At 33.2% G+C, this 27,710-nt stretch overlaps 1 protein-coding gene across 1 annotated transcript in view; it reads right to left on the bottom strand.

Annotated features, from left to right (window-relative positions):
* The window catches only part of Sycp2 (synaptonemal complex protein 2), a 69,135-nt gene that overhangs the window by 37,433 nt on the left and 3,992 nt on the right, over nucleotides 1-27,710 (bottom strand). Inside the window, exons 4-18 of the mRNA XM_085696925.2 lie at nucleotides 27,316-27,444; nucleotides 26,507-26,611; nucleotides 26,231-26,255; nucleotides 23,427-23,512; nucleotides 22,609-22,694; nucleotides 22,324-22,358; nucleotides 21,492-21,634; nucleotides 21,357-21,409; nucleotides 19,865-19,910; nucleotides 19,218-19,313; nucleotides 17,114-17,174; nucleotides 3,129-3,277; nucleotides 1,973-2,047; nucleotides 1,366-1,512; nucleotides 362-461 (exon numbers count right to left, since the gene is read on the bottom strand). Of these exons, the coding sequence (XP_085553051.2) occupies nucleotides 362-461; nucleotides 1,366-1,512; nucleotides 1,973-2,047; nucleotides 3,129-3,277; nucleotides 17,114-17,174; nucleotides 19,218-19,313; nucleotides 19,865-19,910; nucleotides 21,357-21,409; nucleotides 21,492-21,634; nucleotides 22,324-22,358; nucleotides 22,609-22,694; nucleotides 23,427-23,512; nucleotides 26,231-26,255; nucleotides 26,507-26,611; nucleotides 27,316-27,444 (1,336 nt within the window). The remainder of the gene's footprint in view (nucleotides 1-361; nucleotides 462-1,365; nucleotides 1,513-1,972; nucleotides 2,048-3,128; nucleotides 3,278-17,113; nucleotides 17,175-19,217; nucleotides 19,314-19,864; nucleotides 19,911-21,356; nucleotides 21,410-21,491; nucleotides 21,635-22,323; nucleotides 22,359-22,608; nucleotides 22,695-23,426; nucleotides 23,513-26,230; nucleotides 26,256-26,506; nucleotides 26,612-27,315; nucleotides 27,445-27,710) is intronic.

Here is a 27,710-nt window from a genome sequence, read left to right as displayed (position 1 = left end):
AATGGTTTTTATGTAATCCTGTACCCAAACTGATGAGGTATTTTGGCTCCACGGGTTGGAAAATAAATCGATTCTGAATTTAGTTAGAGGATACTGTGTGTCAAGTACAAAGCCGGTAGTAAAGAACAACGTCCAAGAAACCTGATGACTCCAACACTGGTTCTAATCACTATGTTTTAATGACTTCTGCTTAAATTATGATAAATTATTAACAGAATATTAATACTTGTTTAAGTCAATACCTTTTCTTCTAAGATACCGTGATTTATATTTTTATCAATTTTATATCCAGAACTTCCCTGAATAAAAATTCCTCCCCTAAAATACTTGCTACAATCTTTTAAGAGTGTTTTACACTTACATGTGTTGATTAAAAGTATTGGACTTCTCACTGTGTATCTATCTGCATCAGGAACTATCATTGATGCTTCAGACATTTTCTTTCTGCAAGGTGTAGTTATCTTAAACCATAAGAAAAAGCCACAATAAAAATATATTCTGTTTAAACATTAACTATCCTGCAATTTTATTCACAGGGTTTTGCTTGACTACATGCAAAAGCATTTTTGAAGTATACTACATGTGAAGTATTTTTAAGTAATTACAATGTCCCACAAATTTCTTTGCTTTAAGCTAACTTACTTAAATGGTTTTAGCTTCATGTTTGGTAATGACGAACAAAAATACTGTTTTAGAATATTTATAGGTCACTGGGCTTACATAATATAGTACCTTTGTAAGTTAAAAATATTTTATAGATATTTATTAATGAATAACTTGTGATTTCCAACATTTCATGAAGATAATGTTTGCACGTATAGGTATTTAAAACTACTCTGAATGCTTTCAAAATGTTAAGCATTTTCCAGTATTTTTCTTCATCTACTATCATTTAAAGTAACAGGAATTCAGAGCTCCCAATTATAATAAAGGTTTGAATTACCCCACATCACTGAAAGTAACAGAAATTGGTAAGTAGAAGTAGGGAATACAGGGGACACAGCTTCAGAGACTGCCACATAAATAAGATGGCTCAAAGTAAAACAAAACAAAATAAAACAAAAAAAACACAAACCTTAGGACTGTTTAAGGTTGTATTTTATGTTAGAACTAAAGCAAAGATATGACAGAAAAAAGCATAAGTGGGGAAAATGTAACTATTCTATATATCTCCAATTTAGAATGTCCAAGTGTACAATATAACAAACATGACTTTGTAAATAAAATATTTGCTTCTGTTTGCATTTGTAAAATATGGGACAAAAATTGAAATGCTAAGTCAAGGCAACACTGTATCTACTCTAGGTACTCTGTATCCTTCAGCAGTGGAGTTTAGTAAAGTAACTCACTCAACACCATATTTACCTCATCCTGGCTGCTTGTTCTGTCTTCCTGCTTGCCGCTGTTGTCCTGTTTTGGAGGATTTTCTAGTCTCTTCTGAAGGTTAGGTTTCTCTTTTAGATGAACAAGGTCTTCTTTGACTGGAGATGGTTGACTTTCTGGCACTAGAATCTGTTGAATTGAAAATGCAGAAAATTCTACCTTAAAAAAGAAACTACAAAACAAATACATCTCTCAAAAACCACTGTACTTTGGCAAAGGTTATTATTTTTTTTTTGTATTTTGAGCCATCTTATTTATGTGGCATTCTCTGAAACTTGTGTCCCCTGTATTCCCTCTCACATTCAAACTATCTTCCCTTACCAGGCATTTTCTAAGTTTCACAAAATGACCCAACAAAACAGTCACCTTTGCAAATAAGCTCTATCACTTACAGTTCTCATTTTTAAAATTAATAAATTAGTTTTCAATAATTCTTTACTTCTATAATGAAATTATAACTAACTAAAATGTTTTATTACAGAATTATTTATATTTAGACCATTTGCTTTCCATATAATTACCCTCTAAAATAAACTTTACCACTGTAATTTTATTTATTGTTAAAAAATCAAGTTATTCAGAGACATACCTGTGATCCAACTGCATCAAAAAGAATATGAATAGATGTTTTGGCAACTGAAACACCTTGTTTTCTGGTAAATTCCTAAAATTCAATGAATTCAAAGTGATGCCATTTTCTTCCTATTTCATGCATTTATTTCCTACCCATTTTCTCCCACAACTGCCAATTATCCCCAAATCAGTACTATACATACATACATGGTCTAACTTAAGAACACATCCATTACTTAGCACTATTCAGTCTTAAGTTTTCTATTTTACTGCCTATATAAGGGTCCCTTATGAATATATATTTTTGACATATTTTTTTGAGACAGGATCTTGATAGGTAGTTCAGGCTGGTCTTTAACTCACAATGACACAATGGCCCAACTGTCCTCTACCTTCTGAATACTGGTGTGTACCACCAAGCCTGGCCTGAACATACATCTTTTACATTATCAAAATTGTTAAGAGAGTATCTCCCTAAAATGTCCCATAAACTGTCACCTTATATTTTCAGTTAAAGAGTGCTGGCTTATACATCGTCTTTCATATTATTATTCCTCCATAGGCTATTTCAAGTCCCATCTCCATAATCATGCTTTGCACTATGACTCTCAATGGACATTCTCTAGTTTATATAATTTTTCCATAGGTCAATTGTTTAGTTCTATCATTTCTACTAATTCTCAAAATGTTTAATGTTTTAAAAATGTTTCATTTTAGTCTTCAAAGACATAGCAGTGACTCATCAAATGATCTCACCAGCTACTGCCAGATGATTCTGTCACCTGTGACAGTTCATAAAGACATCTCAAGGATATGACTTAATGAGCCAATAAGCACACTACAGAACTGCTTAAAATCATGTTATTTGCTGTGTGTTCATGTACATGTGCCATAGTGCACATGTAGGAGTCAGAGGACAACTTGCGAAACCAGTTCTCTCATTCCAACAAAGATGGAAACTGGGGAACAGACTTTGGTCTTCAGGTTTGGTAGCAAAGTACCTTTATCCACTGAGGCATCTTGCAAGCCATTCACAGTATAATTTTAAAGAGCTAAAAATCTATGCCATTTTAAGATTCTGATAATGGAAAAAGCAATGTAACTTAACAGTCCCAAACAGTCTGTAAAAACATGATAATACTATTTGTTGAAGGAAGATTTTAAAATCTTACCTTGTACTTATTTCCACCAAAAATCTTTTTAGTCACATTGGTGATTTCTAATGATGCATCAAAATACAAGAGTAACTCCTTCCCTTCTTTTCTACTAATTCTTACTATATTTTTCAGAGTTATAGTCAGTAGCTTCTTTGATTCTCTTACTGTATATAGAAAACATTAATGATAATATATTAATGTCTATGATACCAGTCTATGTTATAAATGAAATATGCAGCAAATTGAATCAAAATACAAACATCTTAAATTGGATATTGTTTACCCAACTCTAACTACACAAACAAATCAGTCAACTTATATTTCACTTTCAGTGTCCTCATCTATAAATTATATCACAATGCCCTCAACATTGAGATAGGTCCTTGGAAACCCTAACCAATTCTTAAAATATTCCATGAATGTCTCTGAAAAAGCTGCTTTCTTAAAGAAAATTGAGTTCATAATTACATTATTTCTAGCTATCAGCACATATATGTATATACATATACATACATACATATACATACATACACACACATAGTATATCACATATATACAAACAAAGATCTCTGGTAAATCAACATATTGACTGCTAATAACATTTTGATAAAATTTCCTTAGTATTATGGAGAAGGATATAGTCCTTATCCTCAAGCAACTTTTCAACCCAATAAAAAACATCATACTTTAAGTCCCAGTTATATGAGGTGTCCACACTTGATACTCCACGGAATTATAGCAACTAATTCGCACTATAGAAGGCACTATGCTCCTGCTTACCTCTGTGATGTTCCTACTATTGACTGAAAAGTCTCCACACCTGGCAAAAGAGACCACTAAAAGCAATGAGTCTTATTCTATAATAATGTAGATGATTCTGTGCTCTTAGGTTCTGCTTTTGTTCCCAAAGAGGATGAGAACCTGTGGATGTCTTCTAGATTAATGTGGTTTGATGGGACAAGATCACCTGAAAGATCTCTGTGAACATTCCAAAAATTACTTCACCCAATAAACAGCAGGAAGTAGTTTGGAGAAAACTATGCCCAAATTCCAAATATTGTTTATAAATGTTTGTTTACATTTAAAGGGGATATGCTATAGATATGAATATTTTGCATTGGTATGGATCTTGGTCTATTGATGCAAATTTTAGGTCAATTTTTTATATGCATATTTTTGCTCTTGATTAAGGCATTGTATTAGAACAGAAAAGGGGAAATGGTGTGGAAAGTCCTTCTGTATATGTGTTGCTTTTATTGGTTAATGAATAAAGAAATTGCTTTGGCCTGTGATGGAACAGAATAGAGCTAGGTAGGGAAAGGTGAACTGGATGCTGGGAGGAAGAAGGCAGAGTCAGTGAGAAACCATGTAGCCCTCACCAGAGACAACACAGGATGCTAGACAGAACTTTACCTGATAAGCCACAGCTATGTAGTGATACACAGATTAAAGGAGATGGGTTAGTTCAGGATAGAAGAGGTAGCTAAAAATATGCTTAAGCTATTGGCCAAGCAGTGATTCAAATGATATAGTTTCTGAATGATTATTTCAGGTCTAAGCAGTCAGAAATAAATAAGAGGCCTCTCCCTACACAAAGTCCTGCTGTATTTCTTACTACAATAATACAAACTAAGAGTTTTAAAAAGTCATGTGGGCCCAACCTTAAATTTTCATGTCTCAGAGGTAAAAAGTGATGTGGCTCTAAAGGTATTTCATGTTTTGATGAAAATATCAATGCATTCATAATCTTCTTGGGGCTTTACTAATAATTGCTTTATACTTTTGATCTTCATTTAACTTTTTTCCTCTGGGCTTTGAGCATCTATTAAATATAGTACTTTCCTCTACTATAAACATAATTGTATTTTTGAATAACTCTTTGTACAAATATTCATCTATATGAGCTGTGACCATCTACATAGTAATACAACTATGTTTGTTTTACTTTATTAATTTGTTGAGATTTCTCACATTTGCTATGATGTCTTGAACTACATCATAATTTACTTTGCTTTTAAAAATTAGTAACCCTATTAAGATTAAAGAAACTTCTTGTTTAATTTCTTGCTCAAATACCAATACGATTGTCTATGTAACATATCAAGATGTTATTAGATGATTCCATTATGAATTTAACAATGTTATTTATATGCAAAATCATTTAAAATGCCTTTTAAATCCATATTTAAATAAACTAATATTCAATTTTCTCATTAATCACCATGTCATGATAATCAAACAAGGAACAAAGAAAGGGGACATATACAAAATACATAAGTAATAGAACTGAGAATAGGAGGAAAGGGTAAGTTAGTGGGGAGGAAACAGTGAATGGCTTTTAGGGCTGAAAAGATAGATCAGATGCTTGCTGCCAAACCCTGAAACTCACATAGTGAAAAAGAGAACCAACTCCCAAAAGTTGTCCTCTGACTTCCATGTGTACCAAGACAATGACACATGCCCCCTCCTGGCCTTCTCTTACTTTTAAACATGCAATAAATTTCCCCAAAGAGATTTCCAAGTTTTAAATCAAAGAACAGATTCTTTATTTGGGGTTAACAAAACAGTTTTTTTATCATACACCATTTGTTAGGAAATGAAGAAGAAGCTCTTTAGGATAAGATTATGAGAACAGCAAGTGCTTACTACATTTGGAGCTCAGCTGAGAAACTTTTAAAATTACATAAATAAATTGCGATCACCAACGTCAAATACGGGGAAGTCAATATAAGGATACATGTGTGTATACACATACACACACACACACACACACACACACACACACACACACTTGACAGTAAAATCTTTAGAGATGTACAACAGAATATAACAGAACAGAAATTAATAAGGGAAAGAAAAAATATAGTTATTTTTCAAAATTGGCTATAAACAGAGAAAGAACTAGAAGAAAACAATAGGATTAATTCAAACTGACATTTTATGACCTTATTTATAATCTGAGAAAAGAGATATTAAGAGAATATATGAATTTATAATAGAGTAATTTATGGAGAACATGAAAGATGAACCCAGATACCAGAGGAGACATAGCCAAAAATAGAAAATGGTGAAAATATATTTGGAGATAAAGGTGGTGTAAAAAGCTGAAATTTGCAACCAATCTGGGCTGAAAATTTGTTTTTATGAATTATTATGTAATAATATATAAAAGAGAAAAACAATCCTGAAAACAGTTATAAAGACTAACATAGCTACCACTGAGAATAATAAACAGCTAGAGAGATAGCTCCAACAGTGAAATACTTTCTGCAGAAGCTCCAAACCCCAAGTTCAATGTTCTAGCTACAGACATGGAGAATATTATCTATAGCAGGTAGGCCAGAGTCTTAAGTCAGAAATGCTCACCTCTGGATAAGATGCAGTATTTTGTTTCAGGACAAAATATCTAACTAAATCAAAAGAATTTTTAAATCTCTATATCAAAAAGTATCAGAGTTCTGATACATGGTCTCCAGCCTAGGTTCCCTAGAGACATCCTGTTATTCTGTTTGAGGGCTTAGGAAGAGAAATTGCTAGAATAAGACATAAAATAAAGTTATCTGTAAGATGCAGAGTTAAGAAATAAAAACATGGACTTGAAAATGAACTAGACTATTTTCTGGGCAGTACAAGGAGACACAAAAGTGGCTATTGAACCCTGGTAAGCATTTTGTGCCCAATTTCTCTGGCTAGGACTTTCCTAAATGCACATATGCAGAAATATGCAGAAATTGATTATGTACAATTATTAATCATCATCTAAATTATTTAAAAATAGAGTTAATTCTCTAACTGCCTCACTGGCTTAGATGGAAAAATTCTTCCTGAAACAGGTCAGCCTTAAATACATATAGTAAGTTTCCCCACTTACGATATATGCAAAGAGTCTGAACTGAATGGCTGGTGAGCTGAACTAAAATTTTCTACTGTTATAAATACAATGTCAATCATAAAGTGACTTGACAGGAAATAAGTACCAGTATATTACTGGTACTAAAGAAACAAAAACTTTAGAAAAGACCAAAGATAATTAAGATACTATAGCTTAATAGGTGTTTAAAGTTAAAAAAGATAATTTCAGGATATAATTCTGTGAAATATTTAAGATATAAAAGGAAAACTGCCAAAATGCTCTATGGTATGAATTTGATTCACTGTCAGCAACTCATTTAAAACATTCCTCATTCTGGCAATGCTAACAGATGGCACCCAGTGTGTTGTGGAATAGTCCTTTAGTACAATGTGAAGATTTGTTACTGCGATTGATTTAATAAAGAAGCTGATTGACCAATAGCTGAACAGGATAAAGCTAGGCAGGAATCTAGACAGAAGTTTTTGTTCCACCCAGTCCCATAGCCATTCAATTCCAAAGAAACACACAGAGGCTTATATTAATTATAAAATGTTTGGCCTATTGCTCACGTTTATTACTAACTATAACTTAAATTCACCCATAATTCTTATCTATGTTTAGCCACATGGCTTGGTACCTTTTATCAGTGAGGTATTCTCATTTTGCTTCCTCAGTTTCTGGATAATGACTGCATCTCTCCTCCTTTCCTCTTTCCAGAATTTTCCTAATCTGGTTTCTCTGCCTATACTTCATGCCTGGCTATTGGACAATTAGTGTTTTATTAAACCAATATGAGTGACAAATCATTATAGTGTATGAGAGCATTCTCCCATAGCACAGGAAAGTCAAACTGAGAATGCTGGGAAGGAGGGGAGCAGAGTGAGCATATGCCAGTTGCAGGGGGAGCAGGAAGTGAACATGCCCTGCTAATAAAGGTATTGCAACATGGTAGTGTAAACAAGAAATATGGGTTTGACTTAAAATGTAAAAGTTAGCTAGTAACAAGCCTGAGTTGTTGGCTAAACATTAATAATTAACATTAAACCTCTGTGTGGTTACTTGTGAACTGGTATATGGGAAAGAAAAGTCTGAGTAACCCAGTGGCAGATTTTTGGCTCATGAATAGATTAATGTCTTCTCAACTTTTATGGAGTTACTACATGTGGTTATATAAGGATGAGTTCAGATTTTTCAAATTACTCTTGCCACCATGAAGTCCTTTGCAGGAATTAAACAGGTACTGCCACACTTGATCATGAGATTCCCATCATCCACTACTATCAGCAAAATTAACTTTTCTTAAGTTATTTATTATATTCAGTCATTGTTATTTTGTTGTAGCAATAGAAAACAGACCAAGATCATGTAAAATAAAAAAATATGCTTTTGCCACTCTGCTAACACCAGAAATAAGGCAAAATGCTTATTTTCAGAATTTCTACTAACAATGTAAAAAATGATATAGCTCTTATTGCTACAAAAGTAAGGCAAGAGAAGGACTTGACAAATAGGTATTATTTTCTTAAAGTTATTAGATTTTAGTCTGTGTATGTGGGCACATGCAAGTATGTGAATATACGTGTGGGTTATGTAGGCACAAATGCACAGCATGCATACAGACGTCAAATAATAATTCCCTTTGTTTTCTCTTTCCATCATGTTAGGTCCTGGGGAATCAAACTAACGTGGCAGCCAAGTGCCTTTAGCCACAAAACCATCTTGCTGGCCTAGAAACTGAATCTCTTACACATGGATTAAAAACCTAATCTGGTAAGATTACTTTAACCAACACTTTGGAAGTATCTAAACTTGAATAGATAACCATATACCTCTGGTATGATACAAGCACTGTATTCCTTAGCAATTAGCCCAATAGAAAAAATTGTAAATATAGAGATTACATTATTAATATTCACAGCAACTAATTCAACAGCAATAATATTCATAGGAGGTAAAAACTGAAACACTGCAAATCCCAAAAGTTCACTGGGCATGGATTAATAAATTGAGGTATAGTCATTCAGTGGAATACTATTCAGCAATAAAGAGAAACTACTGATATATTGCCACAACACTGTAGCCAAAACAAAAGTTTGAAATGACAAAACAGAATTGTTTAGTCTAAGAATCCAACTAAATTCCAGTTCCCTTAAGGAGATAACTTTGGATTCCACCCAGGGAGTGGTTTGCCTACAGAAAGTTTTGATCTAGGGTGTGAGCAGAACTTGTGTTGTTCTGGCAACAGAATGTTTAACTATGAATGTAGCCTGTGACTTTCAATTGGTCTGTTTATTTCCTTGTATCATGTTAATGCAGTCTTTTGTCTTACTCCTATATTTTGGGGTAGGGGTATTTTAAGCAGTTGGAAATTAAACTTGGGCGAATTTTCAGTACCCATGAAACTATTCATGTACCTGATAGTATTCAGTACTCTGATACTATCATACATATTTCTCCGTTTCATTACTTCATTTATGTCTTCATAATCTTTACTATATTTCAAAATCCTCAGCCCTTACCCTGGCGAGAGGTATTTTTTTTGAGGCTGGTCCCTGGCAAAGGTGAAATTAAAGATTATGTTTATCATCAAAAAAAGCAAAATTGAGTAGTTGTGCTGTGGAAGCTCCTTTGGCCAATAGCCTTTATGATATCAGCCCACTTAGGCATGATCTTTTATACTATAAATGCAGCTGTAAAGTGTGTGCTCGCTTCCTTGCTTCCAGCTCTTAGTTCCAGATGCTAGACTCTGTTCCTGTTCCCCGTTAGTGTAGAGGACTGTGATCTAGGACAGTGATCTGTTGAGTCTCCCCTAAATACATAACCCTTTATTACACATAATTCTGAGCTAGTGTGGGATTATTTTGTATCTTCTGTTATCAACTGGTGCCCAAACATGGGGACTAGTCCACACTTTTTGGCATCAGTTTGCCAGCCGCGTAGTACATTGGGCACTGACTCTCCTGCTCACAGCTCTAACCAGCCCTCAGATACAGCAGGCTGCTGCTCAGCTTTCCCTGGCCCACGAGCCACATGCTGCCTTCTCTGTGCATTACACGTCAGCCCACATACTCCTGCCTGCAATACCTGTGGTGCACATAGTCCATAACTCACACTGATGGAGAACTTTGGCTTTTCTCTTTATCCTGGGTCCCAATACTTGGAATTGTTTGATCGCCATAATAACTATTCTTAATTTGTTAAACAAAGTATATTTTTCAGTACCCAAGTAAGCAATACATGCTGTTCAATGCTGCTAGTCTCTTGGCCATGTGGCTGCAACTGTGACACCTGCTGGCCGATAACGATTATTACACCTACTCCAATTCATTGTAATTGCCTTATGACAGGTAAAATCTGAAAAACTACAAAAAAATAAAATGACTGATAACATCCAGGAGTTCACTAATTATTTTTCTTATACTATGGAAGCATTATGCAAAGCTTACAAGATTTTACTTCTACATCCCTTTAGTTGATTCTAGGAATTAGCTTTGTTTTCAATATTATCTCATTAAAAAATGGTTCAATACTACAGAAAGGGATAGCATAAAATTGACAAAAATTATCTGAAAGAATTTGTGCTGTTGAATTTAACTGTCAGAATCTGTTGAAAAGTTATGATATGTCCAAGGATGAGACATTATCTTTACTGGACAAATTTCATACCTTGCAATCCTCAGTGAGGACATTAGACAGAACACTGGATGGGAGGTTCAGACTTTTAAAAAGGCAGTAGTAGAAAAAATTGAAAAGATTGAGGAATTTATTGAAATTGATAAATAGGGACAGAAGGTATAAGGACAGGACTCATCAGTACATGCCAGACCCTGGGATGACTTACACAGAGTTTCAACTACATATCTAGTAATTTCCTCAGAAAGACCATCTGGCACAAAGAACCCTAAGGTAGTCAAAGAATGTGCATTGAAACCAATACATATGAGCAATCTAAAAGAAATAAAACAAGCAATAGTTTCTTATGGGCAACATTGACCATTTGTCAGGGAAATGGTGAAAATGTGGGCTTCAAGCACTAAAGCTATCCCACATGATTGGCTTCAATTAATCACAGTGGTCCTAGAAAAAGGACCTCAGCTGCTTTGGAAGTGTTATTTGAGAGAAGAGGCAGATTTTTTTAGAGCACCAGGGGAAAGCAAAAGGATTTGAGACTTCCCAACATCAAATTCTTGGCAAAAGTCATTACTCTGATCCTCAGGAACAAGCTTGCTATGACAAACGCATCTTGTCCCTATGTAGCATAGCAGCTTTAAATGCTTGGGATAGGATTCAGGAACTAGGAACTATTAGGGTTAAACAGGTCCAGAGAGAACCCTTTACTGACTCCTTACAAAGATTAACAAAGTCTGTACAATTAGGAGTGACAGACCCTAAAGTTAGATGTGTATTAATTGAATGCTTGTCTTTTGAAAATGCCAACTTAGAATGCAAGCATATCCTCAGGCCTTTAAAGGTTAGATCAGCACCCATAGATGAATGGATCTTGCATACAATGAATGTTGAAACATTTGACTATAGTACAGAAGCTTGGGTAGGAGAAGCGATTTCCAATGGTATGAGGAGACACCAAAATGCCAAATGTTTTAATTGTGGAAGAATAGGACATCTAAGAAAAAACTGTAGACAAGGAATTCCTGGGAATAATATCTCCTCTAAAAATGGCAAGAATAAGAGGACTCAGCCTTCTGGTATATGTAGGAGGTGTGGCAAAGGGCGACATTGGACTAATGAATGTAGGTCAACAAGAGACAAGGCAAGCTGATACCACCGGGAAACTCCTTGAGGGGCCTCTCACAGGACCTGATGTCAAACAAGGTCCAGTCATTCCCAGTCACTGTGGAGAACATGTCTCACCAGGAAAATCAAACATTACAGTGCCTACTGTTAAAAAAAAAAACATACTGTTCTGGATGATGGAATACACCTGGAAAATGAGTTAAAAAACTCCAGTAGGAAACAGGAAACATATATTTTGGCAGACTTCTATAAATGATCAAAGACCAAAGTTAAGAGTGCATATAAATAAAATTGTAATTGAGGGATCACTAGACAGGTTTGGATGTGAATATCATTACTCCAGAATCTTGGCATCCAGATTGGCCTCTTCAAGAGGCAGATATTCAATTCCTAGGAACTGGAACCCAATCTCAAGTAAAACAAAGCACTAGGTGGGCTGAATACACAGGGCCAGAAGGACAGAAAGGATAGCTGAGGCTGTATGTAGCTGATATTGAATGAATTTATGGTGCCATAACCTATTGCAGCAATCAAAAACCCAGGTTAACATTTCTGCACTGTCAAAAATTCATCTTCTAAGAAGGATATTATAAAATATTATAAAAAGAAATATGAAATATGGAGAATGGAGATCTAAGAGTTGTCAACAAGGTAATTCAACCTATGGGTCCCTCTATAATCTGGAATTCCTCTGTCTTCTCTATTACCAAAAGGATAGCCTCTTATAGTTACTGATTTAAAGGATTATTTCTTCACTATACCTTTACAAGAAAAGGATAGAGAAAAATTTGCCTTCACAGTGCCTACTTATAATAATGTTCATCCTACTAGGAGATACCAGTGGACTGTCCTCCCACAGGGAAGGCTCAATAGTTCCCTCCTGAGCCAATACTTTGTAAATCAGCCATTGGAAATAATATGTAAGCCTATTTCCTAAGTCTATAATTTAGTATTACATGGATAACAATTTGTTATCAAACTCAAATGCAGGAATAATGTTTGAAGAAGTAAAGAAAGTTTTGCCTAAATGGGGATTACAAATTACTCCTGAAAAACTACAAAGAGGAGCTTCTGTCAATTACCAAGGTTACAAACTAGGTTTACAGAAAATCAGAACACAAAAGGCACAAATCAGGAGAGACTGATTGTGAACTCTAAATGACTTTCAAAGATAGTTAGGAGATATTTCCAATCTACTACCAACTACTGGGATAACACCTGACTTAATAGTTCATTTAAATAAAACCTTTGATGGTGACAAAGACTTGAATAGTCCCAGAGAATTAACAGTTGAAGTGGAAAAAGAACTGAAGATCATTGAAAAGAAATTACAGAAGGCACATGGAGATAGAGTGAATTCAAATCTTAATTGTATTCTACTCATATTGCTTTCCATAATTTCCCCTACAGGAATTTTAATGCAGAGGGAAGATACTATCTTAGTATGGATCTTTTTACCACATAAACCAAGTAAAAAATTAAAAACTTATGTGGAAAAAGTCTCTAAATTAATTATAAAAGGAAAATTGAGACTTTGTTAACTGGCAGGTATAGACCCAGCAGAGATTATAGTTCCTTTTACTGTTGACACAATTAAAAAAATATGGGAAGACAATGAACTATGGCAAAGAGTTTGTGCTAATTTCTGGGGAGAAATTAATGGCAATTATATCAAAAGTGACAGAATTAACATTATAAAGAGAACTACTTGGATTCTTCCCTGAATTGTACTTGATTCACCAATAACTGGAGCCGTACATTTTATACAGATGCAAATAAATCAGGAAATGCTGTATTATCTGCATAGTAAAATTTGATTATTTGGACACATATACATCTCTATTTAAAAATAAGAGCTAGCTTTGGAGTTGGACAATGGCTATACTTCCTAAATCCAAGCATGTTATTAAAAAATTCAGAATTTCTGTCTCATGTCAGAAGCCATCAGGTATGGGCTAGAAAGATGATAGATTTTTAAGGAAATATTTTACTTTCCTCCGTGCCCATTTTGTCTATATTGTATCTTTAGTTGAATATATGTCTATAGGAATGATGTTTACGTTTTCAACAAAGAACAGTAGATTTTCCCATAGTAATCTTTGAAGCTCAAGGAAGATGAGGCCTTACAACAACAACTTCCACCTGGTTGATATGATGTCATGATGCTGACAGCGCTACTATGAGACTGGTTTTTGGGTACCAGCTGTGGAAATAGTGCACATTTTTACAACATTCTGGTCAGAACTCCAAATAAGGACCAAAACAAACAAACAAACAAAAAACCCAAAAACCTATCGACTACTCAGAGGCCATTTACAATTATACAAAACAGCAATCTTAAAAATTAATCATCATTTTACTTTTACAGGATCCCATAAAAAGAACATCACCCCCAAGAGAGCTGAAAGCAATTCTAGAAGATGACATCCCCTCTCCCAACAAAGTTTGTCCTCACAGTTAGGGAAACCATTTAGGGGTTGATTATTGCTCGTATAGGGCTAGGGATTGGGGTAGAAATTATGGAGGCTCAGAGATCGCAAAAAAAAAAAGAGGGAAAACTGAATGGGATAATAGGTAATTTAGTGTGAACTTACTCACAATAATAATAATAGTGAGTAATAGAGTGAATATTTGTAAGCTATTATTTATGGATAATTTACACTGGTATAGATTTTTGTATATTGATACAAGTTCAAATTATATTTGTTATATTGAATATGCTCCTATTTCTGTTTATAATATTTGTACACCTATGCAAAGTTATTTGTCATATTGTATGACATTGTATATGCATGTTTCTAATTCTGTTTAAGACATTTTTTATATTGATACAATTTTAGGATATATTTATCATATTGCATTATATATTTCTACTTCTGATCAAGATATTTATATATGGTTTACATTTTGAGGTCATTGTCCTCCTTTACAGCACAGTTGTTTAAAGATTATTTAATATTCTGATATGAAGCCTTAATCTTTAAGTTATATAGGTATTAAGTATTATAGGTCAATAGTCATTCATGTTTGTCATACTTTATTAGTCAGACTAATTAGGTTCTTTAGATACACAGAGATTGTATTCTGCATACATAGGTAACCTTCAATCACTTCAAAGATCTGTAGTATATGGTATTTAAAGAACTTAGGGTTCTGTTGAAGTGAGACACAACTGCTCCCAGCAGCACCCATCTATTCCCATGAGAGTGTTGAGCACCAAAGACACTCCATTTGGGAGTTTGTTTTCTTCTTGGCACAACTGGCCTTTCTGCAAGAAACTGCCCATGCCTCTACCACTGACAAAGTGCAAGATATCTGGACTGACCAAGCAGGATACAAGAAAAAAGACTGTTAAATTTTGCCAGGACAGGGTAAGATAGTTTTGAAAAAATTTCTGTCTCTGAAAACGGTCTGTCAGTTACTCTAGACCTTAGCCAAAGTTGGTTGCTTAAACATTGCAAATGAGACTTTGGGTGATTGCTTAGGCAGCCAGTTGTCTCTGTCATCTACTGCACATTTTGGAAGCTGCTTGATTGTACTTCCTGCCTACTCAAGTAATATTATCTCCCTTCTCAGGCCTTCGATGGGGTTGAAGATTAGATAGTCGTAGTTACCGTCCTCCTATGATCTAGTGAAGTCATTTCCAATACAAGACTTAGACTATTTAGAATAGTTTATGATTGTTAAAACATTAGGATATGTTCCTTGCTTAAATATTATTTATGCTGGTTGTAATTCTAACTTTATATTTGATATCCGTTCCTAGTATACGTAGTTTTCTATTGGGTTTGGAACTCTCTTATTTAAACAAAAGGGGGAGGTGCTGTGGGAGCCCCTTTAGCCAATACCCTTTACGATACCAGCCCACTTGGGCATGGTCTCTTATACTATAAGTGTAGCTGTAAAGCATGAACACACTCTTTTGCTTCTGGCTGCTAGACTCTTCCTGTTCCCTGTTAGTGCAGAGAACTGTGATCTAAGACAGTGATCTGTGAGTCTTCCCTAAATAAATAAATAAATAAATAAATAAATTTATTATATACAATTCTGAACTAGTGTGGGATTATTTTGTATCTTCTGCCATCAAATAAATTAATCAAAATATCTATAAAGCATATATTGAAAATATCAAACATTGTTTAGAGAAGTCCAGGACCCAAATAAAGAACTGTGTCTCTATGGTCTGAACTCTAGTTCTAGTACTTCACTCTATCCACAGTCACAATTCTAGGAAGTTTTCTGTAATGATTTCACAAAACCTCTTTGAATGCATATAGATAATCCAAAAGCCATGGTTCTGAAAACTCAATTTCAGAAAATAAATTAGCTGTTTCTGTTAAGCATGACCATAAAATGCTTAAAACACTGTGGTACTGGTCATAATATGTAAACAGATCTAAGAAATACAAAATCAGCAAGAAACAAGACTACTCTTACAGAGCCAGATGACTTAACAGAGGAATCACAGAGGGTAATAGTCAATGGTACACCATGTGACCATGGAAACAAAGAAAGTCAAAGAAATTAAAGTCATTTTAGCAAATAATCCTAGAATAGCTATAAATTCACAAAATCACCTACAATTTCTGACAACTGAAACAAAAATGAATTTGATTTAGTTCACCATACTAAAACACAAAAGCTAAAGCCAAAGTCAAACAGAAAATCTGTGAATAAGGAATAGACAAAGATTTCTTAGGTCATAGAAAGCAACAATTATACATGGAAAAACAAAACAAACCTGATCAACTAGATTTCAAATTTAAAAACCTTCTTTCCTGTACAACCTACCCTTAAATAAAAGCACAATACAGACTATGTTCACAAAATGTATCTGTCAAAGGACTGGTATTCTAGGATACACAATAACTTCAAAATTGAATAAACAGACAGCTCAGCAAAAGACAGAGTGTTTAAGCAGATGCTCTACAGGGGAAAGCACACAAACAGCCAGAGAGCTCATGTATAAAAGGTACTCACTATTACTGTTCATTAGAAAAATGCAAATTAATACTATGGTAATATTTATACATATTTAAAATGACAAATATGTGCCCTAACTTAATACGGCCTTTTATCAGTCTGCTAGATTTCACTTATTTGTTCTGCAGTGCTATCTAACTCTTCTTACAGGATTGAGAAACAAGGTGTTTGGATTTACTAAAACAAATGGGATAGGAATGTAAGAACCTTGAAAACATGGTCATGATACTGGTCAGACCAAATATTGTGGTTTTAGATGAAAAAAACTGGGGTGAAGAATGTGATGGCTTTATGGATGTGTGTATCTACAGAGTTTTCATAATCTGCCATATTAACTTATAGTTTGTATGCCTTATGATAGGAACCAAGTAGAGAATTATAAAAAAAAAACAAGCTTCAGGTTTAGTACCTTCAATGTTGTACATCTGAACTTTTTCTTCAGGCACAGTGACTGCTTCCCATTGATGATCCTTAAATTTAGAAAAAAAAATCTTACATATATATTTACTCCTGATTTAAAACTTTTTTTCAATATCAATTTAAGTTAAACTATATGTGACTTAGCCTTCTCATATCTCCTGTACCTTCTATCACTAAACATTCATCTTTCTGGTCCTTCAATACTTCATTTATTGATTCTAAAATTAACAGGTCCTAATGCCCTATACCTTATACCAGCTATAAACAAAAAAAATCAAATCTTGATCTTTTATGAAATAGGAAAACAGAATTATTTTAGTAATTACTATAAAGAAAAAACATTGGATAATGTGATACAAAACTTGACAGCTAGGCTACTTTATACTTAATGACCAGAGAACCCATTTTTAAGCAGACAGTATTTTTACCAAACCCTAAACTGGAAGGCACTGTCCTAGCAGAAATTTTGTTGGTGTGATAAAATATCTCGACAAAATACAAGGAAGGAAGAGTTTATTTGAAGGAAGAGTTTATTTGACTTACAGTTCTAGGTTACAGTTCATAACTGTGAGAAGTCAAGGCAAGAGCTTGAAGCATCACACCCACATTCAAGAACAGAGAAAATCAACTCTTGGATTCTTGTTTGTACTGTACTCTGCTTAACCCCTGCCCAGGGAATAGTGCCTGATGGGTGGGTCTTCCAACATCAGTTAACAATCAAACAACTTTCCCCTCTTGAGACATGACCACAGGCTGACATAATCTAGATAGTTTCTCATTAAAACTCTCTTTCCAACTAATTTTAGGCTGTGTCAAGTTGACAGTATCACAGAAACTAGGTTTCAAGGACCTGCAAGAGGGTTCCCTAGGGTAAAAACAGCCTGTAAGGTTTGAAATCCAGTAGTTTGAACAAGGAGAATGCTGTATCTCAGAGATATCCAGCTGCCAAAGCTGTAAAAGTCTTCTACACTGCATTAGAGAGACAGAGAAGGGGTTTAAGTGGTCACTATATGGATAACAGTTTTAGGAAAGTAACAGCTCAGGAAGAACATACTACTACAGAGACTGAGAGAAAAGAGAATTAAAAATGTAATTCTGGAAAGAATGTCTCAAACATCTTAATCAGTATTTTGAACAATTTATAGATGGACTTATACATTCCCTATTATGTATACTACAGTATTATTGCTTATCTTTTTTCCTACATTTAGTAGGCTAAACTGAATCATGAGGACAACATCAGTAACTACAATGACTATACTCTAATAGTTGCTGAAAATGAGCATTCTATGAAGATATTCTAAAAAGTATATGAAAATGTAAAAGCACTGGCTAATATTCACTTATAAAAATGTTCTGTGTGAAGGAAGTAGAAATATAAAAATAAAAAGTTCAGAGTCTCCTTATATCAGCAGTCACTACCAGACTAGGCTATGCTGATCAACTGTCAGAATTTGGGAGAGGCTACACCGTTTGAGCTACTGTACCAAACATACCAAGTGACAGCTAGGAAACAATAACTCTAATACCTTTCCCCAGGTAACAAACAGAACAAGAAATAGTCTACTTCCAAAGCCTACACATGGCTAAGACACAACCCAGAACTAAAATTCACTTCTACATGCCACTGTACATAGAAATTCCCTTACTTCTTCCCAGGAGGTTTCAAGACTGAGTAAGACCAATTGTTGTCACCTGCCAATGTTCCCATGGAGTGTCTGAGTGGCCCAAGGCTTTCTGCCTACTAAGCACTGTATCACTGAGTAGACTCCATGCTGTCTTTTCTAACGTTGATTCATTTTTTTCATGTGACCAAAAAATTAAGTATTGTTAATATTCATTTCTGAAAGGTTTTGTTAAAAATATTAATATTAATTAATATTAAAATTTAACTCTCATTTTGCTATCATAAAAGATCAAATAATTTTCATTTAAAATAGCTTGATAGATTATACAACTTTAAAATAATAAAAAGCTAATGTTGATGTCAATCAAAAATGGCTAAAACTGTATACAAACATGCATTCTGAAAAGTAAATTTCAAGAATGTTCTTCCCGTGCATAGAGAGTAACATAAAGGAGTAAGAGCTTACATCATCATCTGCAGCAGTGTAGAATGACAAAGTCTGGCTTCCAAGATTAAAATCAATCCAAAATTCCTCAAGTTTTTCATCTGATGGGATCTGCAGCTAATATAATACATAAAAATAATATATATACTCTGCTTACAAAACTTGGAAAATTGCCATTAGATTATAGCCATGACTGAATTATTTGAAGTTCTTTAGATTCTAGACTCTAGCAACACTTATAAAGTAGAATAGTCCCTGAGTACTTTAAGAGATAAAGTGTTAAGTAGATGAAGACAGCAACCCATCTAAATGCATTAATATTTAAGATGGTTTGACACAAGAAAATGCTACTTAAATACTTTCCACAGATATTATTTTAAGTACTAATAGAGATTGAAAATAGTTTGAATATATTTATGAATGATAATCAGCAATGCCTTTAAGGAGAGGAGAAAATGTGGAGAACTACAATCTGCTATTTTCCTTCTTGGCTCAGGTGAGTGGGCTCATATTTTTTCCTGGTGTCACTATAATGTACAGGATCAGTCTGCTAAACCATCTAAATCCTAGTACTTTTAGTGTTTTAAATCATTACATAACCCATAATCCATTTAGTTTTTACATAAAAATTATCTAATAACTCAAGTTTGGATAAATTTAAAACTCACCTCATATTTATCAAGAAATGCTGACAAGCAAGGAAATGTAAAAACCCTAAAACACAAAACATTTTGGTTAAAAAATATATCTACCTTCCCAGAAATAACTTGTCAGTCATAAATATACAATTTCTCTAACTTGTTCAGTCATAAAAAATGATGTCTCGAATCAAAGAGAAATCAGAAATTGATTTTAAAATTTTAAATAAAATAATGTCTTTAATGCAATTTTTGAGATAGGGTCTCACTGTTATCTGGGCTGGCCTCAAGTTTGATACCCCTGCTGCAAACTTGCAGCAATTAGCTGAGGTGAAAACTCACCAAGCCAGGCCATTACTATTTTCAGCAAATATTTATTGGAATTTGTTTAGGTAAAGAAAAGCATTATTACTTTAAATATGCTATTTACTTATCATTTTGACTAAAGGAATTATACCAATTTTAAAAGTATATCCTTTCAAACATGAACAAGTGTTTCTAAATTCAATAGGCATTAATACAAGATCCCACAGGACTTGGACGGGTAAAAGGTAGATATGAGTCATTGACCATAAAAGTGGTTAAATCCTTAGAACAAATCCTTAGAACATTTTTATGGCAAAATACTATTTTAAGTATGTCAGTGTGTTCTGTCAGTCTCCATAACAAACAGAAGCAATAAGTATTACTAGTATTCTTATGATGTAGCTAAGGAAAATGAAGACGGTAAGGTTAAATAACGAACAAAAAGAGAACAGATGGGAATTTATGATTCAAATACAGATATGACTCATTGAATTTAACCCTATCTCTCACTTCCTTATAAATAAAGCAAACAAGATTTATCAGGAACATCATCCCCAGGCCAAGTATTGCAATGGCATTGCTCTGGGCTGGAGCGAGGGCTCAGCAGTTAAGAGCACTTGCTGTTCCTTCCAGGGCACCAGAGTTCAGTTCCCAACAGCCACATGGCTTCTTACAACCTTCTGTTAACACCAGTTCCAGGTGATCCTATTTTCTCTTCTGGCTGTTTCAGGACTGTATATACACGGAGCACAGACATACATGCAACCATACAAATAAATTTTAATGGTAAAATTTATATTTTATCAGTTCATTCTTGCTTCTGGTATTAAATACTAAAACGTCTACTTATGTTACTTTTACAGTTCGAGGATTTGTTTTCTACACATTTTCACTCTAGGGTGTAGATGTATAGTCAGATTTTTATCATTCCTCAAAAACCAAATAATAATATACATACAATTCTGAAGTAGAGTAAACCAAATTTGGACACTCAGTTATTAATATGATTTATAAAATGTATTTTTCCTTCCAAACACAAAGCCAAATAAAGCCTTCAGAAGAACATTTCAGGTTAGCAGTGTGCTGACTTACTGTATGTTTTATACTGTCTTGAATAAATATTCACAGTGCAATAAAAATTATATTTATAACATTCATAATTGGGCTCAGCTCTAATTCCTTACGAACAAATGGCTATGAGCTGCATCCAGCTTACCTTCTTTTATCACCAAGCATGCCATTTACCAAGTTGAGAAATATCCTGCAATCCTAGTTTTCAAAAAATGAAGAATGGTTTTAAAAATCAAAATTACACAAATCTTTACTAAACTTGCTACTTTATGCTACTTACTGTTTCGAATTCACAGTCTCTAATTCCTTTAAATGCATTAGCAATAAAATCCATTGAAAACCACTGACACGCCAGTTCTTGTCTCCTTTTTTCTGTAGTCATTCTACACAAAGCTTCCACAATGCCTACCTGTAATTCATAATCTTAAAAAGGTTGTTAGTTAATGTAGAGGTCAAAACTCTGAAAGTTGAGCTTATGAAACTTGATTTCGCAAGGCACAAAAACCAAAAGAAAAAATATTTAATTTACTAAATTAAATTATTCATTTTTATAAATAAAAGTTAATTTTTAAAAGTCAAAGAAACCCCTAAATCTTCTAAGGCTACCATGTCATTATAATTATAAATTGAAAAACAATTCATACAACATACAAAATTCTTGTTATGTTTACACTTATCCCAGAGTACATATTAAAGCTATACTTTACATTTAATCACTAAATCAAAATTTACTCACAGGAACCTAATGAAAACTTAAGTTCTTTGAAGTAAATATATTGTTTAAAAACTGCCTATCAACTACAAAAATATTGGACATTATGATTTCAATATATGTCATTTAGAAAAGTTTTTAGCACAAGTAATTCTAATAAATTGGTCATAACTAAAACTAGGCACAATTATATTTATTTAATTTTTGTTGTCATGATAAATTATTTGTTCCAAGACATGTCTTTATTTTTACTAATCTAATATTTTTCCTTTGATTTACATAAACAGATTATAATTATTTTGGTGTATTATTCTAGTAACATGAAAGCTAATAACATCTTCAAAGGTATTTAACATTCATAAATTTGAAGTGATTTCAAATTTTGGAAAGAGATACTTACCTCCTACATATAAAATCCTCTCTCCCATATTACTCCTATGAATTAAAATAAGAAATTATATACTGAAGTAATATTAGATAGTAAGCCTATTATGTTTTGGGGAAAAACATTTAAAATCTAGACTAGAATAGTATAACTGACTTTAGGAGGAAACTTAAAGTGCTATATTAAACCAAAAATTATAAAATTGTCAGTTGATTATCTAATTAAAACTCGTGGTTATCATGTTTCTTACAATTGTTAAATTGAACAATTGATCAAAACAAGTAATTAAAAAATTATTACATGAGAGTTAGTATTTCTTGATTAGAAAGTATTTTGTTGGCATCTTGAGGTATTCTGTCAAGCATCAAATTCATTTTCTTTAAAGCCTAGAAGAGAAAAAAAGTAACTTTGTTTTTCAAGAAGCATTTGGAGAAATAGGTATACGTACTCAAAAGTCTAGGTTTTCTTTTAATTGTCTAAATAGGGAATATGCATGTAGGTGAGGGAAGGAAAGGACATCTAGTCTAGTGCAGGCTGACTCCCTTACTGAAGCTTTCACATCCACTGTGAAATAACACATTCACTATTCTAAGATTTAAGGCTGGTGAATCACTTACACACATAGTTATTTATTATTCTCAGAGGCAAAATATGTTAAGCAAATTAATGGTTTAAATAATAGTTAATGCTACCTTTCCATTGATTGTGTTTTTTAAATTAGCATTAACAATTTAAATTATGAAAAGAATGGTCCTAAGAGTGCTAACATTGTAAACTGAGTCCCACTCATATTGTAAAGAAAATCATATAGCTTTTCATTTGAGTTGTTTGAGTATGGTTATGTGGAAAAGCTGTTCTTATGGTTATGCATATGTATGCACACATACAGAACTACATGCTACTCTGGCATTTACATACTAAACTTTAGGTGTTAATGATACACATATATAATTCCAGTTATGGATTTTTAATGAATATTTAGAATATACAATTATCAGGCAATGAATTATTCAGACAATAGAAATAAACCCAATGAAATAAATTTAAGAAACTTAGTCCAAGCTGCTATTTCATTTTATCATTTACTTTCTCATTTTTAGGTATTAAAGGACAGTTACCTCCTGCTGAACGCAAATATTCACTCTTGAATCAATAACAAGGGCACAGATGCGAACTATGAAACTTTCCAATATTTGTTTTTTACCTGAATAAAAATGATAAATTATTGACAGATGTTAATCTTAAATCAATTTAACAGTCACTCTCTATCTGAAGTGTTTATGAAAAACTGACTCAATTTTCAGTCATACTGCAAGCATTTTATAAAAGAAATCAACGTTTATCTCTCAAGAATCTCTAAGTGACTTGAGGGTTTGGGATTTGTGGTTGTTGTTAAACCCTCAACTTTTAGTTATTTGCTGACAGGTCCTAAGACCAGGAGTAGGTGTCCAACATAAAATGGACCTCATGTTTTATTCTGTTGAGGAGGCACATTTTGTTTTCTATCATTACTTTGATTTTCATTTTTTTGTTTGTTTTTTTCTTGAGGGAGGAAGGATGGAGAGAAAGAGAGAAAAGAAAGAGAAAGAAATGAATAAAATTGAGTGGACAGGGAAGTGGGGAGGATCTGGGAGGAGTTGATGGATGGGAAAACATTGAGATATAGTATATGAAAAATAATTTTAAACAATTTAAAACCATTTTTTGAAAATAGGTTAGTAATACTAAACATATTCAGAGGAGTTTGCTAATGCCACTTTATAACATATTTGAAAAGTTTTAGGAATGGGAATACCGCAAAATCAAAATTACAGCTTTTCCACGTAACCATACTCAAACAACTCAAATGAAAAGCAATATGATTTTCTTTACAATATGAGTGGGGCTCAGTTTACAATGCTAGCACTCTCAGGACCATTCTTTTCATAATTTAAATTGTTATGCTAATTAAAAAACACAATCAATGGAAAAGTAGCATTAACTATTATTTGAACCATTAATTTGCTTAACATATTTTGCCTCTGAGAATAATAAATAACTATGTGTGTAAGTGATTCACCAGCCTTAGTTACCAATCATGAGGAAGTCTCCAGGGACAAGAAATAATAAGTAACCTGGACCTGGTCACTTAGGACAATATACTTATGATCTATAAATAAAAGTTGGCAAGCTGTAACATATTCTTCATTCTTTTATCACTGAAAATTTTATTTCATTAGAACAAAAGCTGACAAACTATGTAAAATAAATGAAAAAAACATTTAAAAAAGTTTTAAAGATTAAAATAACTTTCGTTGCCCGAGTTAAAAAAAAAAAAAGCTGACAAACTATAGCTTACAAATCCAACTCTGCTTATTTTGTAAGGCAGAACTAACTTTCAGCAGTTCTCTCTGAAAAATATCTGCATCTATCCCATAGACTGGAACAGCGCCACCAAACGTAAGCTTCACTCACTCTGAACTTGGTCTATTAGTTATGAGTATTTTTATCACAATAGCACCTGAGATTTCTACTTGCCAACCACACAGCAGATAAATGGCCCAGCACTGGCAAACTATCGTTTTCATACTAAAAACCAAACTAAAAATTATTCTCAACAAGAGCCATCTTCAACCTTATTACCAACTTTTGTTAGAATTGAAAATGTTGGTTAATGAATTTAACTTCCAATTATAACCTAAGTTATCCATGCTCAACAACATATCGTGCCCTGTGAGACTGGTTTACTAGCAGTTAGCAGCACTGGATTCCACTTTGAGGTCAAGGATGAATCTACACCTGGTGGACAGAGAAACACCACCATCCTTCCAGTGACACCCATAAGGTACATACAACTTATTCCCCAAAGCATAAAGAGTGGCACTCTATAAATTTATTCAAATAAATTGAGACTGTAGAAGTATATAGGTGCATTAAAATCCTATCAGGAAAACCAGGCCTGAGAACTTAGTGGCCAAGGTAGACTGAAGAAAGGGTATGATTCTTTCACTTATACTCTAATGAACTTATGACTATCCATAAAATCTGACACATAGGAAAGACATTATGTTTGTCAATGTTTCTGATATAGTGAACACATGAAAATCCCTAAGTCAGACATTTTGAGCACATGCCTGTAATCCCAGCATTCATTAGGTGGCAGCAAGAGATCAGGGTCTCAAATCTCTCAGCTACATAAGGAGTGACCTGGGCTATATGAGATCCTGTCTCAAAAAATGTGTGTGTGTGTGTGTGTACATACATACATACATACATATATCCATTTCTACACAAATACGTAGCGGGCATTTTATTCAAGTTCCAAATTACAGTCCAGCAATAATTTTAGACATTGATTTTAGTACAAAGTACAGTTGCTATATTCCAAATCCATTTATTGTGGCTGAGGAGATTCTACATCACCTTCAGTGAAAGTAATGACTCTATTATAATGCAGACATTCTAAAGAGCAGACACTGCAGCAAGTATCAGAATTCAATTAATACTTCATGTGATGATTTTTAATTAAAATATTCCTTAACTGATAGATTTTCTTGAAGATAAGGTCAAATACAGGTCTTTTCTATAAGATATATATATATATATAATTTCATTATAGACATATCAATTTTTAAAACAAAATCTTTGATCCCTAAATTGCAAAATATTGTTTTCTGCCTCATTAGCAAATCCATAATACAAAAACATTCTCAATTGTATCCATAAATAAATTTTGGAATTTGTTTTCTTATATGAAATACCTACCTAATGTCTGCACTTTTTTTCTCTTGGCTACAAAGTCTAAAATTTTAGTACCTGGTCCTTTACAGAAAACATTCAATTCTTTAATTAGATCATAAGTTCCTAGGACAGTGTATGGGTATTAAAATAATTATACTAAAAGTTCCCAGTAAGTTGTTTTTATGGAAATAAGATATTTTACCTTCATCGTTGATGTCATATACAACCTAAAAAAAGTAAATATTTAATTTATAATTTACTATTATAAAAGCTATTAAAATAAAAATTTTAATTCACAGCATAACTATTTAACTTTCATTTATTAATAAATTATTTAATACTAGTCAGTTTAAATGCTTTATACACTCTAGACAGATTAGTTAGTACAAGTCACTAGCCAATCTACTAATGATTCTTAAATCAAAACAAATAGCTTCCTAATAAATTCATGATCTTTAACAATCAATGTCACTTTTACCATCAAAAGATCAAATAAGTCTTCTATCATATTCGTAACAGCTTCATCTTTTGATTGTCCTTGGCTCAGAATAACCTCCTTGGACTTTTCAAACCAGGAAACCATGTAAAGATGAATACACATATTAGTTATTTTGAATTCCATTTTAACAAATTTTATGTCCTTGTATTTGTTTAGTCGATAAACCTAAGAATAAAATGACATTAAAAATAAAAACTCCAGTATTGAATCAAAGAAATTTTACATTTTAAAATGTCTTGCATTTTTTTTTAACTTACTCTATTTCCTCTCTGTTTAAAACAGGAATGAAGTTAATATTAATTCCATTACAACGACCCTTACACTTCTCTCTTTAACTTTTTAATACAGATACACTTGTTGTAATCAGCTAAAACTATCAAGACAGTTTATATTATTTGTGTATTTTTAAAATCAGTTTACCTTATTTGATTCAGATATGAGTACATAACATGTCAGAGGTACTAATCAATGTGCTGTTATATGTCAGTGAAAATACACATATTAGTGTCTTATATTTTAGTGTGGGGGTCAAACAGTTAACCTAAATGACTTAGTTAACAGAAAATGATACAAATAAAGGTCCATTGGCATCAAATTCACATAGGTGTCAAGAAACCTGTGCAGTTTCGTTCTGAACTTTATCCTGATAACATATATCCACATCATAAAAATATTTATTCTCAACAGTTCTATTTAAAGTTCCTAATTTTACTTTCAGCAGTTTGGACTACTTTTTAAAAACAGTACCTTTATCATTATCAGATTTCCTTCTATGACTATGTACTTATCTTTTGTACTAATCCTTGCTTTATCATGGTTAGAAGTCCAGCTTGTCCCAATATAAAGATATTCTTGCTGCATCTCCCAACAGATACCAAGATGTTTGAAACAGTTGGAATATTCTTTTTGTTAAGTTCCTAAAACAAAAAGTATTTAAGTGCAGCAGTTTAAATACAAAGTAGTATGGGACAGACACTGTTCCTGGAATAGCATCAGTTTACAATCCTCAATTCTAAAAGGGAGCCATTCTTATCTTTACAGTAGAAATGAGGAGGAGACTGGCTTCATAAAGCAACTTGTCCCAAACTACACCACTAAGGGCAAAAGGTGAGCACTCCTCTGCAGACTCTAACACTCTGTGGAAGCACCTGTCCCTCCTATTTTAAAGAATGAAACTCAAGAC

The sequence above is a fragment of the Myodes glareolus genome, chromosome 10, assembly GCF_982192425.1.
Source record: "Myodes glareolus chromosome 10, mMyoGla1.1, whole genome shotgun sequence".
NCBI classification, from domain to species: domain Eukaryota; kingdom Metazoa; phylum Chordata; class Mammalia; order Rodentia; family Cricetidae; genus Myodes; species Myodes glareolus.
This window is presented reverse-complemented; position numbering and strand designations above follow the sequence as displayed.